Source organism: Cupressus sempervirens, chromosome 11 (assembly GCF_028749045.1).
Source record: "Cupressus sempervirens isolate cs-2001-9-10 chromosome 11, ASM2874904v1, whole genome shotgun sequence".
Taxonomy (NCBI): Eukaryota; Viridiplantae; Streptophyta; class Pinopsida; order Cupressales; family Cupressaceae; genus Cupressus; species Cupressus sempervirens.
In genome coordinates, this window is record NC_143128.1 from 564,834,795 (window position 1) to 564,851,515 (window position 16,721).

The 16,721-nt window shown below is 37.2% G+C and overlaps 1 protein-coding gene across 1 annotated transcript; it reads left to right on the forward strand.

Annotated features, from left to right (window-relative positions):
- The first annotated feature begins 797 nt into the window (after window positions 1-797).
- Window positions 798-2,459, forward strand: LOC149530886 (aminotransferase-like protein FGM3). Its single transcript, XM_089809698.1, has 2 exons — window positions 798-846; window positions 989-2,459. Exons 1-2 carry the CDS (start codon window positions 798-800, stop codon window positions 2,416-2,418), a joined length of 1,479 nt encoding a protein of 492 aa, XP_089665824.1. The 3' UTR covers window positions 2,419-2,459.
- Window positions 2,460-16,721: the final 14,262 nt, after the last annotated feature.

The window sequence follows — 16,721 nt, forward strand, 5'->3', positions numbered from 1 at the left end:
GGAAAGCATTGTTCTTGTCACGATGCCATTGCTGTGGCGGTTTCCCATAAACGCTTTGATTTGCGTGACGATTACAAAGAACTTTGTTTTGGGCTGGTTGGGGTCTCTTATCTACTGCAAACAGACAGAAGGAAAACATATGAAAATGGTAGGTTGACTTTACATGACAGCAACATCAAATGATTTGAGGGAAAAATAAATCCTCAATAAGAATATAACGAACTTCTGAATCTCTTCTTACGAACTTCAATTAACAGGCAAACGTTCATAAAAGTAGAAGTAGAAAAAAAGCACGTTTAATACTTGAGATCACCAGCACTTGAAATCTGGTAGTGTATCCAGTTACATGGGCATACGAGTGCACTGTATAATTAGGATTATTGGCATTATACAGCATTGTAAACCAGTATTTTCCAAATCTCGCACTATAGGATAAATTATTAGTAACCCTAATCACTTGCTCTAGTCAAAGTGCAAATGCCCTGTAGGCTTTATAAAAGGAGATCATTTGTGCGTACATTTTAGCTCACTATCTTTTCTAATTTAATTTGATTCTTTCAAAATTAGATTCATTTTCTTCATTCTTGACCTCGGCATTGAACTCCACCAGTTCAAGAAGAAGCATTATTCATCTGATCAATCATTAAGTCTCTTCCCACTTTGTAATCTGATAAGAATTTGTGTGGGAGAAACACCACCATTAACAAAAGAACAGTTTTTGAGACTGAGAACCCATTAAAGAGTAATATCACTATCTACATCTCAATTATTTTAGGAATTTATCGTGGTAGAAGAAAATGGTTCTATATTTATCATCTGCACCTCTATGCTCAATAGTCTGTTCTGGTTCGTAGACTCTCCCAAGCTGCTTTTATTTCTTCTTTTACATGTGTTTGATTTGATTGCCTCATTCTTTTTACATACCAATCAGGTTTGACTCTGAAATTGTATAGCTCTATGATTAATGAATCATGCATTTATTGTAAAGGTCTTCCGAGGCTTCAGCCAGCTTTTTCAATTAACATGAATAAGGCACAAAGAGTCTCGGACAACACCCAAATGGATGCAGTCTATAATAGGCTAAGGAAGCACTTCTCATACTTTGATGCAGAAAAAAACCCAAATCATCCAGTTTACATGGAAAATTCAGGGATTAGCCAGTGTCCTGATGTAGTGATAGATTCTATGTCTAATTACATGAAATCTAAGTATGTTCAACTAGGAGCTGGATATGAACTTTCCATTAGAGCAAACGAAGTGGTAGATTCGGCTCATAGTTTCATGAAGACCTTTGTGAACGCTGATGAAGTTGGAGAGGTTGCATTAGGACCTTCATCTTCTCAACTTTTGAAAAATTTGAGTCACTGTTACTTGAAATTCGTTGAGGAAGGAGATGAAGTGATTGTACACGGGGCCAATCATGAAGCGAATGCTGGTCCGTGGGTTAAACTTGCAGAGGAGAAAGGGCTAAAGCTCAAGTTTTGGATGGTGAATGAAGATTTCAGTTCAAACTTGGAATCTCTTGGTAAGCTCTTATCCACTAAGACTAGAATTCTAGCAGTCCCGCATGCTTCCAACATTTTGGGAGAAATTCTAGATTTGAAAAAATTAGTGGAATTTGTTAGGAAGAAAGAAGGATGCAAGAGAATCAGAGTGATTGTGGATGGTGTGGCCTTTGCCCCACATGGAGCAATTGATGTAGCAAAGTGGGGTGTTGATTGGTATGTTTTTAGCATGTATAAGGTTTGTGGGCCTCACATGGCTGTTCTCTTTGGAACAAATGATGCTTTCAATGAAATCAAGGATGAAATGCCCAATTTCTTTTTTATTCCTAATCATGATTTCGGCAGTAAATTTGAACTTGGATGCCTCAATCATGAGGGTTGTGCGGGGATTCTCGCACTCAAACAGTATCTACAACTTCTGGCACATGAAGAAAAGTCCTTTAATTTGGAGGCTTCTGAACAGGATGACTCAGTAAAAAATCTTCAAAAGCAGTTTTCTGCTATGAAAGTTGACAGTTCTTGTCTCTTTGATAGAGAGTTAATCAAGGCTTCTTTCCGCATGGTTAAATTGTTGGAGAAACCCTTGCAAAGTGCCTTGATTAGCTATCTTAGATCAAGATCAGATGTTCGAATCATAGGACCTCTTGATGCAGATGGAGAACGCAGGATTTCAACCATCTCTTTTGTTCACAGGGCTAAGAAGTCATCTGACATTGCTCAAGCTCTTTACAAAATGGGTTTCGCAATTAGGAATGGACATATGTATTCCTACAGGCTTATCTCAGCTCTGTGCTCGTCTGGCCTTCTATTTGACAATAATGTTAGTGAGGGTGTAGTGAGAATTTCAATGATGCATTACAATACTCCTAGTGAGGCTTCTTATCTCATCTCTTGTTTGAATGACATTCTGTAGTTGGACAAATAAATAAATGTGTAATACAATACTACTTTTATGAGGACCTCTCTGTTGTTGCAGCAGTTAATTATTTCAAAGGCGTCTAGGATGAATTGTTCTACTCGTAATTGCAATGCTTTGCCCCACATGCTTTAAAAAAAAAATTGGACTTTTCCCCTCAACTATGGTTAGAGGAGTCAAGCTCAATAATCCATAATACTCAAAAGAAGCAATTTTAGGACTCAATTCACATATGTTGATAAACATGAATTTCTTGGCTAAATTTGCACTTGTAATCATGACATTAATCCTTATGCAGTATTTTTTCTCTACTCACTTCAGTTACTTGTGTTCTTCAGTAGCTTAATATGAGTAACATTGTGTCCTCCTTGGGCTGTTCGTAAATTTTTTAAAGCAACATCTATCAAAAGAAGAGTTTGATGGCCATCACAGATACATCATACTGTCTGCTGATAGATTGCTACTTGTCTTCCTGCAAGACCTCTTTTTCGGTATTTTAAAATTCCCATATACATTTTTCGTTTAGGGGGCAAACTCTCATGAAAAGTGCAAGAAAAAAATGTGCACAGTTTATTAAAATTGCCCTGGTCAAGCATTAGACTTTATGGCAACACTTCATCCTTAAAACCATTGAACTAACATATGGAATTAGAGAGTTAAATCAAGAAACAACTAACCAATGTTGCCATTGAGTTTCAAGTCATGTAAATTGCGACGTGCTTGTCTTTCAGATGCATGTATGCTACCTTAAAGAAATTGCTCCAAGTAAGGCATACGCAATCACTTTAACTTGGGGGCATATGCTCCACTCAATGTTTACACTTTGTGCACACACCATGAGGTTTGATTTGTACACTTCGATCGTACACCATGATAATGTTGGCAGTCAAGTTTTCAGATTAATTTGCAAGCTGAGACTTTGTTTTGTAATCTGTGTTTGATGCATACTACACCATGTTGTAATCAACTTTTTTGAGGTTATTTGGCTAACTAAAGCTTTTCTTTCTTATCTCTAGAGTCAACTAGCATAAAGAAACCTTGTTATGCTGGTTTGACTCTTGCATTGCTTACATGACTCATAGTAAGAAGAACTTTACTAGGCAAGGAAGTCATATCAATTGTCTCCTCTCTTCTCATATTGCTCATAGTAAGCAGCACCTTAGTAGCCCAAGAAACCATGTGTCCTCTTCATTTCTTTGTATGCTCCATGTGTATCTAAATGTGTTGTTAATATTGCTCCTTTTATTTTGACAGTTAGATGAGATGCCTCTCTTGTGTCTTGGTGAAAGTCTTTTGATGCTATCTTATACGTCACGAGAGTATGTGGGTAAGATCATACTCCATGCTAAAATGGGGGCTAAATGTAGTGTTACAAATTGTTTCCTCGTACAATTACATGCTCACTTAGACCTCACTTTAGTGCTCCTATTTCCATGCCCCCTAATCTGATTGATCTTTCTCGTCCCAAGGTCTGACATTGCAAACATAATGTCTTTATGGTTCCCCTGGCCTCTTTTCCAACCCTCCAGGATTGGACTAGGGTGCCTAGGTCCCAGTGGACTATGATGCTAGGAACCATATTCCTCTTGGACTATGGTGCTAGGTGCCAGTGTCTAGCCAAAAACTACTCAAACTTGAATATGTTAACAGTCTGAATCAGGTGAGCTAAAAAACATTATCCATGTTGGTTCGCTTTGGGTTTATCACATGTTTTATTGAGGTTCACAATAAAAGGACTCCCTAACCTCATTTGGACATACACGCATCGCACAACAAGTAATTCATCTCTCATTATTCATCAGGCTTTATGGAAGAAACACTTCATCTTAAAAATTAAAACCATGGAACTAATTTAAACAATACGAGAGTTAAATTTAGCAACAACTAGCGAATGTTGCCTCTGAGTTTGGATTCTGTAATATGATTTACTTAGCTGGAAATTCTAGTGTGATCACATTGTATGGGCTACCAAAAAGTATACTAACTGCTACATTTATTTCAAGATTGAATCCTCTGCTGAAAAACAGATTATCTTCCAAGGTGTTTTATGTTCTTCAATTCAGCAGTCTATAGGGACCCTGGAATAAATGATCAACTTTAAATACCAAAAGAAAATACATTATATAATAATCTCATGTCAGGAGATTCTCTTTTCTATTTATTGATGTGTATATAGATTAAATAACAATCCAAGGTCAAACTTAGGGCTGACAGTGAAATTGCTTCTTTGATAGAAGCAGGGCTAGTCCAACCTGCATAATCATAACTAGAGTCATATGATATGGTCAACGCTAGGAGAACAATGAAAACTTGCCCTTCATAAAAACTGTCAAAATCTTAGAAAATTCATGCATATATGTAAGTAAAATGTTTGCAGGCACTTTCATTTTTTTAAAATCTCTATGAATAGTTAATTTTTGTAGGATTTTGACACGGTGCAAGGCATGAGAATCCCCAAAGGAGATGTCCAAACCCCTAGTGAACAACCACACAATGGAAATAAAACAACACAAAAACAATTATGCAAAAAATATGCAAGATCTGATACCAATTCAATACTCTTGATTCATAGAACAACTGATTACATGCAATATGCCCGGCTACAAGGCCTTTCGGGTTAGGGCCAAATACAAACATCAATTACAAATTAGTTTTGCAAGATCAATAAGATCCAACTTACAATCCAATCCCAATCTTAGCTAGTCCAAATCCACAACTAGATAAGAACACCAAGAAGAATCCACACTTGTACCCTCAGGTCTGCCAAGCAATCCTTTGGTTCTCAAGCCACAACCCTAGCTCTTCAAAATCCACATCCACTCTTCATCCCATTCACAAAGTTGGATGATCACTTCCTCTCCTACTGACTAAAGACTCCATAAAATCCTTTACTTATACACAACCAAACCACAAGTCGGCCCAACTTATTACAAACTAAATTAAATCCCTTACAATAAATATAGGTCAAGCCATAAGTCAGCTACAACACTAAATTAAATACCCATACAAAAATAAAATACCAAAAGTTGGCTTACAGACAACTTGACACTCACAGGAACCAAGACCAAACCGAGCGTCAGCAAAACCAAGCTGAGCACTAATAAATTCCCAAGCATCACCGAGCTTCCAATGCAAACCAAGCACCACAGACCATGCCGAGCTCCAAGACCATGTCGGGCTCCCAAGCATTGCCGAGAAACATAGCATATGTCAAGCTCCTAGAACATGCCGAGCTCCATAGTGTATGCCGAGCTACCAGGCATAAACTATACCCAATAGTGATCGAGCACCACTTCTTTGGTGACCGTGTCTACAACTCCAAAGCCAAACTCCCTAAACATGTAGGATTGCAAGAAAGCCCAGGATGCTCCTGAATCAGACACCCGAGGTTTGAAAAGATGTTCTAGAAGCTGGAAGAACATCTTCTAGGATTCAACACATAGATCCCAAACTAGTTCTTCACTTACATATCCTCCAAATCTTCAACTTGTACACCTTTTTCCTTGTTCTTCTTCTGCTTCTTCACAACCACCCTCGGTGTGCTATAGGTTTGCTTTCCATGTTGATCTCCAACCTTCTCAGAATCTGCCAACTCAACTCGGTTGCCAATACTCAGGTTCCTCCTACTGAGCTCTTCATTTTGCAAAGGAATCAAGGAAAACTTCCTACCACCTTTCTTAATAGCTAACACATTCTTAACACAATCATGCACAACCATGCAATCATACTGCCAAGGTCTACCAAGTAACACATGACAACTATTCATGTCCACAATATCACACAACACTTGATCCTTATACTGCCCAATTTGGAAATCAACAAGGCATTGCTCCATCACTTCCAAAGCATGTTGACCTTGTACCTAGCCAATCCTATAAGGAAAAGGATGTCTCACTCTCTTCAAACCAAGTTTTTGAACCATTTCCTCAACTACAAGGTTATCATACTACCACTATCCACAATCACCTTGCAAACTTTACCACCAAACTTACAACAAGTCCTGAACAAACTAGTCCTCTGATAAGGATCTAATGTCCCCTCACCAACCAATACTTGTTGAGCCAATGAACTTTCTCCTTGCTTAGGTTGACTGTCTTGAACTACAACATCATTCACAATAGCAGTTGGCCTACCAATTGGACATTCAAAAGATCTATGCCCTTCTTTACCACATTGAAAATAATTACATCTGAATCCACCTCCACCTGCCTCCTTTTATGATCAGCAGGTTTTGGTTCACCTTCAACACTTAGTTTAGCTTGTGCCAAGATATCCTGCTTCTCCTTCCCTCTGGCATTACCTTGACCTTTCCTCTTCAACCTATCCTTTGCCTTTAGGGCATACTGATAAGCATCCTCAAGTGAAAAAATATTCAACATACCAACCTCATCTTGAATATTGAATCTCAAACAATTAATGTACCGAGCTACCTTTTCTTTTGACAATTCTCTATGACTAGACCGAATAGTCAACTTGTAGAACTCCTCGGTATAATCTTTCATAGTCATGTTTCTATTTCAGATTTTGCAATCTCTTAAACAACTCAAGTTCATAATCAGCAGGGATGAACTTAGCCTTCAACTCAGTCATCATCAATCTCCATCTAGAGATCTTCATTTCACCTTTCTCTTCTCTATCTCTTTGCAATTCTTTCCACCAAAGAGTAGCATGTCCTTTCAACTTAGTTTGTGCCAACCTCACTCTGAGTGGATCCTCAATATCCTCAAACTCAAAGTAGTCTTCCAATTCACCAATCCAATCAATTAGGTCTTCAAGAGTCAAAGTACCTGAGAAATTAGAAACCTCCATCTTATGCTTCAGCTTCAACTGAGATCCAAGTCTAACAAATTGACCAACTCTAGTTCCAATAGGTCTGTCCACACGATCAATTTTGTCCTCACCACTAGATCTAGCAACTTCAAAGTCTTTAGCAACTTCCTCATAACTAGCTTTAGTACCCACATGCCTAGGTATGCCACCTAAAGCACTTACAATTTCAGCAATCATGTCACTCTTCATCAATGCAATCTTAGATTTGGACTCTGCTCTAATCTTCTCTGAGATCCTTTTTTCCACAGCATCACTAAGATCATCAATTTCCCTAGGGTCCAATCTTCTTGGAGGCATCTTCCAAAATTTTAGCAAACCCAAAGTAATAAATCCAACAATCCAGAAGATCAATCAACCACGAGATCAACCTCCTCTGCAAATCTTGACGTAAACTGCCTCAACTTCGGCGATTTGTCAACGCACTTAGGAACAACCTTGGCTCTTATACCATCTGACATAGTGTAAGGCAAGAGAATCCCCAAAGGAGATGTTCAAACCCCCAGCAAACAACCACACAATGGAAATACAACAACACAACAACAATAATGCAACAAATATGCAAGATCTGATACCAATTCAATACTTTTGATTCATAGAATGACTGATTACATGCAATATGCCTAGCTATAAGGCCTTGTGGTTTAGGGCCAAATACAAACAACAACTACAAATCAGTTCTGCAAGATCCAACTTACAATCCAATTCCAATCTCAGCTAGTCCAGATCCAGAATTGGATAAGAACACCAAGAAGAATCCACACTTGTACCCTTAGGTCTACCAAGCAATCCTCTGGTTCTCAAGCCGTAGCTCTTCAAAATCCGCATCCACACTTCATCCCCTTCACAAAGATGGATGATCACTACCTCTCCTACTGACTAAAGACTCCACAAAACTCCTTACTTATACCCAACCAAGCCACAAGTCAGCCCAACTTATTACAAACTAAATTAAATCCCTTACATTAAATATAGGTCAAGCCACAAGTTGGCTACAACACTAAATTAAATACCCATACAAAAATCAAATGCCAAAAGTCGGCTCATAGACAACTTGACACTCATAGGAACCAAGACCAAACTAAGCATCAGGAAAACCAAGCTGAGCACCAGTAAATTCCCAAGCATCACCGAGCTTGTAGTGCAAATTGAGCACCACAAGCCATGTCGAGCTCCAAGACCATGCCGAGTTCCCAAATATTGCCGAGCAACATAGTGTATGCCGAGCTCCCAGAACATGCCGAGCTCGATAGTGTATGCTGAGCTCACAAAGTATGCCGAGCTCCCAGGCATAAACTATACCTAATAGTGACCAAGCACCACTTCTTTGGTGACCGAGTCCACAACTCTAAAGCCAAACCCCCTAAACATGTAGGATTGCAAGAAAGCCCAGGATGCTCTTGCATCAAATTTGACCCATATGTGTCTTTTAGTAATCTCAAGATGACATCTATATCTTATTGTCTTCTTGAGAAGAGAAAGAATGGAACCATAGGAAACAATTGAAGATAAATTAGTATTTCAATTTGTTATGAACTGCATCCCTATAGAAGTTCATAATAGCATGGGCTCATTGTAACTTGGTCTTGCATGTAAAATCAGATTATTTATGTAATATATTCACAGCTCCCATATATGTATACACTGATATGCAGTTGGGTGAGTTAAATATCATCCAATTACCTTCTCAACCAAACTCTCTCTTTCATGACATGGCATGTCACAACACACTCTACTTCCACTTTATGTAATAGTATAACAATTACCAAGATATCCTTTTCACTGCCGCTCAATGTTCTCTCTCGAAACTGCTTGAGATCTGACTTCAAAACTCTTACACTTTCACAATGAATGAAAAAGACCTCATGCATACACCATTTCCTCCTTGAAACTACCAAAACACATTGGTATGAAACCGGTATGAAACCATCTTGATGCCCCCCACTTCTTTTCTCAATTATAAACAAATTGCCTTTAACATTTTCATGCCTGTTATTATAAGAGGATCCACACAATTACATCAGTTTCTCCTAAAACTTGAGAAAATTCTCAATCTTTGCCTTCATGAGGCATATTATCCTTTGATGCTTGTTTCTTCCTGCTTCCTTGAGACAAACATACACTAGATGGTAGTTTAACCTAAAGCCATCACAAATTCTACTGAGAAAATTGATTTGCAGCTTATGGTATCACACTTGACAATCACTTCATCAATTTCAAGATTAGACTGGTAATCAACTCACCTCTATGTTTGACGTAAAAATTGGAATCAGCCTTATATTCTATAGATCCATCTGCCTGATCAAATGCATTTTAATTACTGATACAATGTTTGTGAGGATTGCTTGACACCATTAAACAGCTTGACCAATCTGCAGGGCAGATGCTCTATTACTGGCTACTCATAGCCTTGTGCCTGTTTCACGAAGGTTTCTTCTCCAAACCAGTTGTCAATAAACTCGTGTTCATATCCAAGTGATGCAAATTATTGTACCAAAATTCCACAAATGCCTTATTGTAGCGAGTCTTTAAAATAAGGAAAAGACATTTTTTTTTGTCAAAGCAAGTTCTAAAACAATCAAATGATCATTTTGGCTTGGAGTCTGGACCAATGCTAAAATTCAGTCAATCTGATGAGTTCGATTCTTCTCTTTCAAGTGTATGTTCAAGAATATGCATATATGCAAGATAATTAAAAATTTCAATGCACAGGTAACCACAACCACATACTGCTATGCCAAGCTTCAAGAAGGATCATCTAGTCCAACATTATTCTTCTTGGTTGGCCTAGTGGTGGAGAACTTGTACACTTGAAAAAGAGGTCACAAGTTCAAATCCCACTGGGGTTAGGGCATGTTCGCCTGATTTGTAACACAATTAGGTGTTTGCCACAAGGAGTATGGGTAGTCCAAAATTGCTGTCACCATATTGATTGTAAGAGGACCTTTCCTTCCCTTTACTTTCTTACTTTGTTTAAGGTGTGCTATTGTTGGTATACACAACTCAAGTGTGCATCCACTAAACTGTACATTTAACTCTCCATGGAAAATTTATTCTCTGGCTGCTACTCTATTCCTCTCTGGCATATATGGACTTAATACGTACAATATTTTTATACTGGATTAAGAAAAACTATTACAGAAAAAATACAAATAGATCCGTAGTCAACAGCAAACAGAAGCAAAGAGAGATTATTGCTTCTGTCCAAAAAGGAGTTTCCAGCTAGAAAGTAAACTAAAATGAGCCACATCAGCAATACGGTAGTTTCCTGCTGCAAGCAATGTACTTACAGCCCACAGCAATTAGACATAGTCATTTTCTAAAGAACAAAAAATTATGCTCTCGGACCCATTGGCCACAAATGGGCAAATATACTTTTAGTCTTTTAGAGATACAAAAAATGTATTCTTTTATCAATTAACAATGTCACCGCCTTTTTACATTCCTTCCTCTAACCATACGTTGTTCCGACCACAACCATGGGAGAAGCAAATTCATGGTTTTTCTTATGCAGTCCTTACAATCCATAAAAGCTCTGAAGATCACCTCCTCCACAAAGTGCAAGAGAAATGGCCTGTTTTATTCGTAGATGCAAAGAAAGAGGATATCCGGTTCTTATGCTGAGCACTGGGCAAGATATTGGCTTGAAGCTCCTGTCAACATCTTTAAAGTTATGATAATCTTCTCATCAATTAAGAGAGATTTATTTATTTTAAAGAGTGCAAACAGTTGTGTTGCGATAACACATAAAAGTTGTTTCACTGTGTAATTATAACTGCATGGGTTTGCAAATGGTATACCAGCTCTGAAATCTTCAGTGCTCCAATAGCTTCCCCTATTAAAAAAGTATTCCATCTTGCTAATGGAAATTGTATATTGTATGCAAGTGTAAATTCATTTGTAAATTATTTCCAGATCTTGTACCAAATGATTGTCCCATTAGATCAATATTGTGTATTTTAATGCCACGTAGTATTTCAATCTATGATTCTGGATGATCATAACAATACTTCTATTATCTGTACCTGGAAATATTAATCTGGTCCTTTCCCACACAATAATGATAAATTTTCTTCTGGTGTACCCCTAAACAATTGTTCCCATCCACATACTAAAAAATGAATAAATACGAATAAAATTGTACTGTGAAGCATATATCTGTTAATACCAAGAAATTCTTCTCTAGCGCCAATGCATGCAACACCTTGTGTGCTCCATTGGCAATTTGAATTAGGCAGGCACTTTTCCAGTTACAGTATACCTATAATAACCTTTTGTTTCATTCACAACTGCGGTATAAGAAGCAAAGCTCATCTTTTCCTACAGTAGTGGAGTTGAAGTTCAAAAAGTCAGCACTTTGAGTATTTGAATTTTGTGCTGTAGGTTTCCCCTCTCAAAAAAAGATCTTTCTAATTAGGCTAAAGCTACTTTTCATATTTCTCTTTGTTAATTTGATATTGTAACTGCTTTGAAGTAGATTTCATTTCTGCTGCCAGCATAAAATGTCATCAGATTTTTGCTTTGATTTGTTTTCCTTTCTGTTATGATGCTGAAATTGAGGACTAAACTGTGAGTCCATAAATGTCCAACGATAAACACAGGATTCAATATGCATACAACATCACACTAACAAAGTTGTTCATAACAAATACAAATACAAACAATATACTAAGAGTAAACAAAACAAATGCATTCAACAGAAATCTAAGAGGTAGCCACTCAATTCAGCATCAGTAGAGGCTTTAAAGTCCACACCACAAATAGTTACGGCATCCATCATGTCTTGCAATAAGGAGAGCTGTCACAAATATATTACGATTAGATGATAGATCATTATGTAATATGAATCTATGATTAAACAAGTAGAATTAAACACAACTGAACTTTAAACTTAAAAAAACAAATAATAAAGAATTAATCACCTAGCTGCAATAAATGGAATGTTGCAAAGTACCAAAGTTTGCAAATTTGTTTTTTGATAGCATCATGAATCACCTTGTTCCAAACCATTCTTTCAAGCAAGGGTTGTCCACCAAGAGTAGTGTAATGTCCTCATCTTTTTAGCCTCTTAGTGGAGTTCTTAGTCTTTACATTCTCCGGAGGCTAAGTAGAGGAATAAGGAAAAATTGATTAAACTAATTTCTTATAAAGTCATTAATAAATTAAAATTAAAATGTGACTTTATATTTAATTAATTTAATTAAAAGTGACTAAAGTTAAATAAATAAATTAAAAGAATCTCCTAGAAGGATGAATTAAATATTATTTTGTTTCTTCTAGAAAGAGGTCCATCTATTGGAGGAAAAGAATAAATAGGGAGGGCAACTTCATTGTTGATCATTGAATGTCTTGTCATCTACTCTATCAGATAACTTGTGGAGCCAAGGATTTATGCAAAGTTGGACTTGTTGGAGAAGACAAATTAATCTTTTTATTGTGCCCTAGGGCCAAATTTGTGAAGTAAGATTGAAGGAATAAGTTGGATATTGCTACAATACCGATTTGCTACAGTATCACTACTACATTGACGCAACTACAGTGACATTGCTATAGTGTCGTCACTATAGTTATTTACAATAGTGATTTGCTACAACAACATTGCTACATTGTCGTCACTAGAGTGATTTGCTACAGTAACTTGCTATCGTAAAATTCAAATTTTTGGAGCAATTCCAAGTTTCTATCTGTTACATTTTGCATTGTTTGAGAGAAGATATTTAGGGTATTGGTAGGGATTTTTAAAAATATGTTGTAGACTAATTTATATCATAATTTCATTTCAAGAGTTGTCAAAGGAAATTATAATATCATTTAAATTATAGCATGCATTGCCTTAAGTCTCATTGTTGAAGATGCACATTTTCTCATTTGTAACCAATGTTTGTACATTCCCATAAAATACAAAAAAAATTTGCATCACCATTGTTAGTCAAAAGGAGTTTGTAAGCATATCTCTTTTAGTTTGGCATTTAGAAACAATCAATATTTAGATCAACATAATATTCCTTGTGTCCAAAGTATTTGATGAAATGTCAAATGACTGAATTATTAAAGAATTTGGTATTTGTTGAAGTTATAACTGGTTGGGGTTATTACGTTGGTATCAGAGCTAAATCCTACCATCCTGAGGCTTTAGCAATCACATGTAGTTTCCTGGGGTCAACTCACATATTTTACACTCATAGGCGACCTTTGTTTGATAGGGAACACAAATTTCACAAGCAACCGGATACCATGGGTGACAAGCAAGAGGGTAGCCCACCAAGAGACGATAGGAATGAGGATCAAGAAACAAGATATTTTTTCAAAGCAATGTTTACAAGATAGGAGTGGATGGCTTAGGCTTTGCAAGAACTCACCACCATGGTTGAGTGCATGAACCCACAGGATAGACATAATTAGGAACAAGGGGATAACATGAGTGCACTAGGATTACCTAGAGCTAATAGAACTCTTTCTAGAACAACAAACATGCCCATACATCTAACCTTTATTAGAGAGGAATCAGTACAGGAGCCAATAGAGGAAGCTAAGGATGGGACACTTGTAGATATGTTTATGGCTGCTAATGATGAATGGGAATTATTAACATTGCAAGTGTGAGAGAGAATGAGTTTTGAGAGGTTTGTGAACCAAAGAAGAGAACACTACTGTGCAGTCATATGAGACAAGAGACCTAGGGGACAAAATAATGAGCTGAAGTGTGCTATAGGCAAGCTTACTTTGTCCACTTTTGATGGTAGTGGTAGATTGAATGCACAAGCTTGGATCAAAAAGCTTGATACTTTTCTAGCATAAAGCCTCTAATATATATTGAGGCAATAAAATATGTGACTTTAAATTTGGAGGGAGCAGCATATGATTGGTGGTACTATGAGTTGATCACTCTTCAACACAATTAGGTGACTTCTTATCTGGATTTTGTGGATAGATTGGTCGAGAGATTTGACAAGAAATACTGGGAGGTTTACTTTAGAAACTTGGCACAACTCAAGCAAACTAGAACTTTGGAGCATTTCATCAATGAGTTTCAATAGTCTTCAATTATGGTGCCAGATATATCAGAGAGGAGTTTGATAGCTTTATTTATTGAAGGCTTATCTAAACCACTAAGAGCTTGTCTATAGGCTTTTGATTCTATGAGGAAAACTAGAAGCATGTAGCATGCACCTCCAACAAATAAATTTCAGTCCAAAGGAGCATCTTTGAGCAAAGACAACAAACCATTCTTCAAGAGACCTAAAAGGAATGAAACAAAGGCTGGAAATAAAGATAAATCATTTGCTCCCTTAGATAGAGAGACATTGAATGATTTAAGGAAGAAAAACCTTTATTTTTATTACAAAGGGCCCTATGACATGAACCATGACTATCCTTTGAGGCCAACGGGAAAAGAAAACAAGGTTATGTGGGCTTATTATGAGGATTCCACATCTAAAAATTTGGACCAACAATCTAAAAATGAGGAATCAAATTAAGAAAAGGAAGGCACAAATGATGAAAAGTTAAACAAAATGGGTACAGGTGATGAGAAGATTGAGGGTAGACTTAAGGAGTTCTGTCTCACTAGTGTACAACAAGAGGGATCATTCAAGATGAGAGAGGTATTGTATGGTCAATGAATTATCACTTTGCTTGATACAGGTGTTACTCACAATTTTATTGATTCTAGGTTGATTGAGAGGCATGGGATGTAGACATAGTAGTTTGAGGGTCTAAGAGTGAGGGTAGTTGATGACTACATCCTCAAATGTGATAGGAAGATTACAGGTCTATCCCTAAAGATCAACAACTTTGATTTCAAAGTAGATTTTTATGTGGTTAACATAGGTGATATAAATTTAATTCTTGGCATGACTTGGCTACATGATATTGGAGAGTTCACTCTTAAATTGAGAGATATGGAGATGAATTTTTAGTTAGAAGGGAAGACCCATATACTTAAGGCCATCCATGAAAGTGGGTTTAGAATGATGTCTTGCAGACACATGGAGAGCTTGTTGAGACATGACCAGGCTGAATGGGCAGCTTGTTGCATTTTAATGCCATCATAGGGGCAACAAAAATCAAAATATCACCCAGACATACATGAACTGACATATCACTAGGTAGACCTCCAGATAGAGGTACTAAGCATATTATTGAGTTAGAGGAGGGGGCTAAACACATCATGATCACACCCTATAGGCATCCAATAAAATTGAAGGATGAGATTGAAAAAATCATCAAAGAACTACTTGATATGGGTAATGTTAGACCAAGTAAGTCACGTTTCACTTCTTCTATGGTTTTGGTGAAGAAGAAGGATGGAACTCTTAGGACATGCATAGATTATAGGGTCCTGAACAAGAAAACTGTCAAAAATAGGTACCCCATCCCATGGACTGATGAGTTATTAGATGAGCTACATGGAACATGTTTCTTCTCCAAAATTGATTTGAGATTAGGCTATCATCATATCCGAGCCAAAGAGTAGGATATAGAGAAGACGACATTCAGGTGTTATTGTAGCCATTTTGAGTTTGTAGTTATGGCATTTGGGCTAACTAATGCTCCAACTACTTTTCAGTCCATAATGAATAGTCTTCCACCCTCAGTTGAGGAAATTTGTGTTAGTTTTCTTTTATGACATCCTATTGTATAGTAGGACATGGGATAAGCATGTGCGACACGTAGACATTGTGTTGAGCATTCTGAGCAACGAATCCTTATATGCAAGGGAGTCTAAATGTGATTTGGGATAATCAAATTTATTATATCTAGGTTACATTATCAGTGCTTGGGGAGTACGCATGGATCATGAAAAGATTTGTGCTATTATTGGGTGGCCTACTCTAGTGAACCTGACACTATTGAGAGGACTTTTGGCGTTGTGTGGGTTCTACAAGAGGCTTTTTAATGGATATTTCAGGCATGTAACACCCCTAACAAACTTGATGAGAAAGGGGGCTTTCTTATGGACTCCTCAGGTATAGAAGTTTTTTATAAATTCAAGAAGTTGATGACTTCTTGTCCAGTGCTAGCATTACGAGATTTTGAGCTGCATTGCGATGCAACTGGTGAAGGTGCTAGAATGGTGCTTATGCAGGACAAGCACTTGATTTCTTATGAGAGTGGGAGCTTAGGGGGCCTAAGAGGAGCTCCAACATCTATGATAAGGAAATGTTGGCCATAATCCATGCTTTGGCCAAATCTAGGCAGTATTTAGTGGGTAGCAAATTCAACATAAAAACTGACCACAATAACTTGAAACATTTCTTGGGGTAGTGAGATCTTAATGAGAGGCAATAGAAATGGGTAAGTAAATTATAGGCATATGAATTTGATATTACCTATTTCAAGGGGACAGAATGTAGTAGTAGATGCCTTGTCATGAAGACCCCACTTGAGCTTGATGACAAATATATCATAGGATTGAAGATATATGATCCTTATAGAGTATGCAAAGGATACATGGGCATTGGGATTCATAG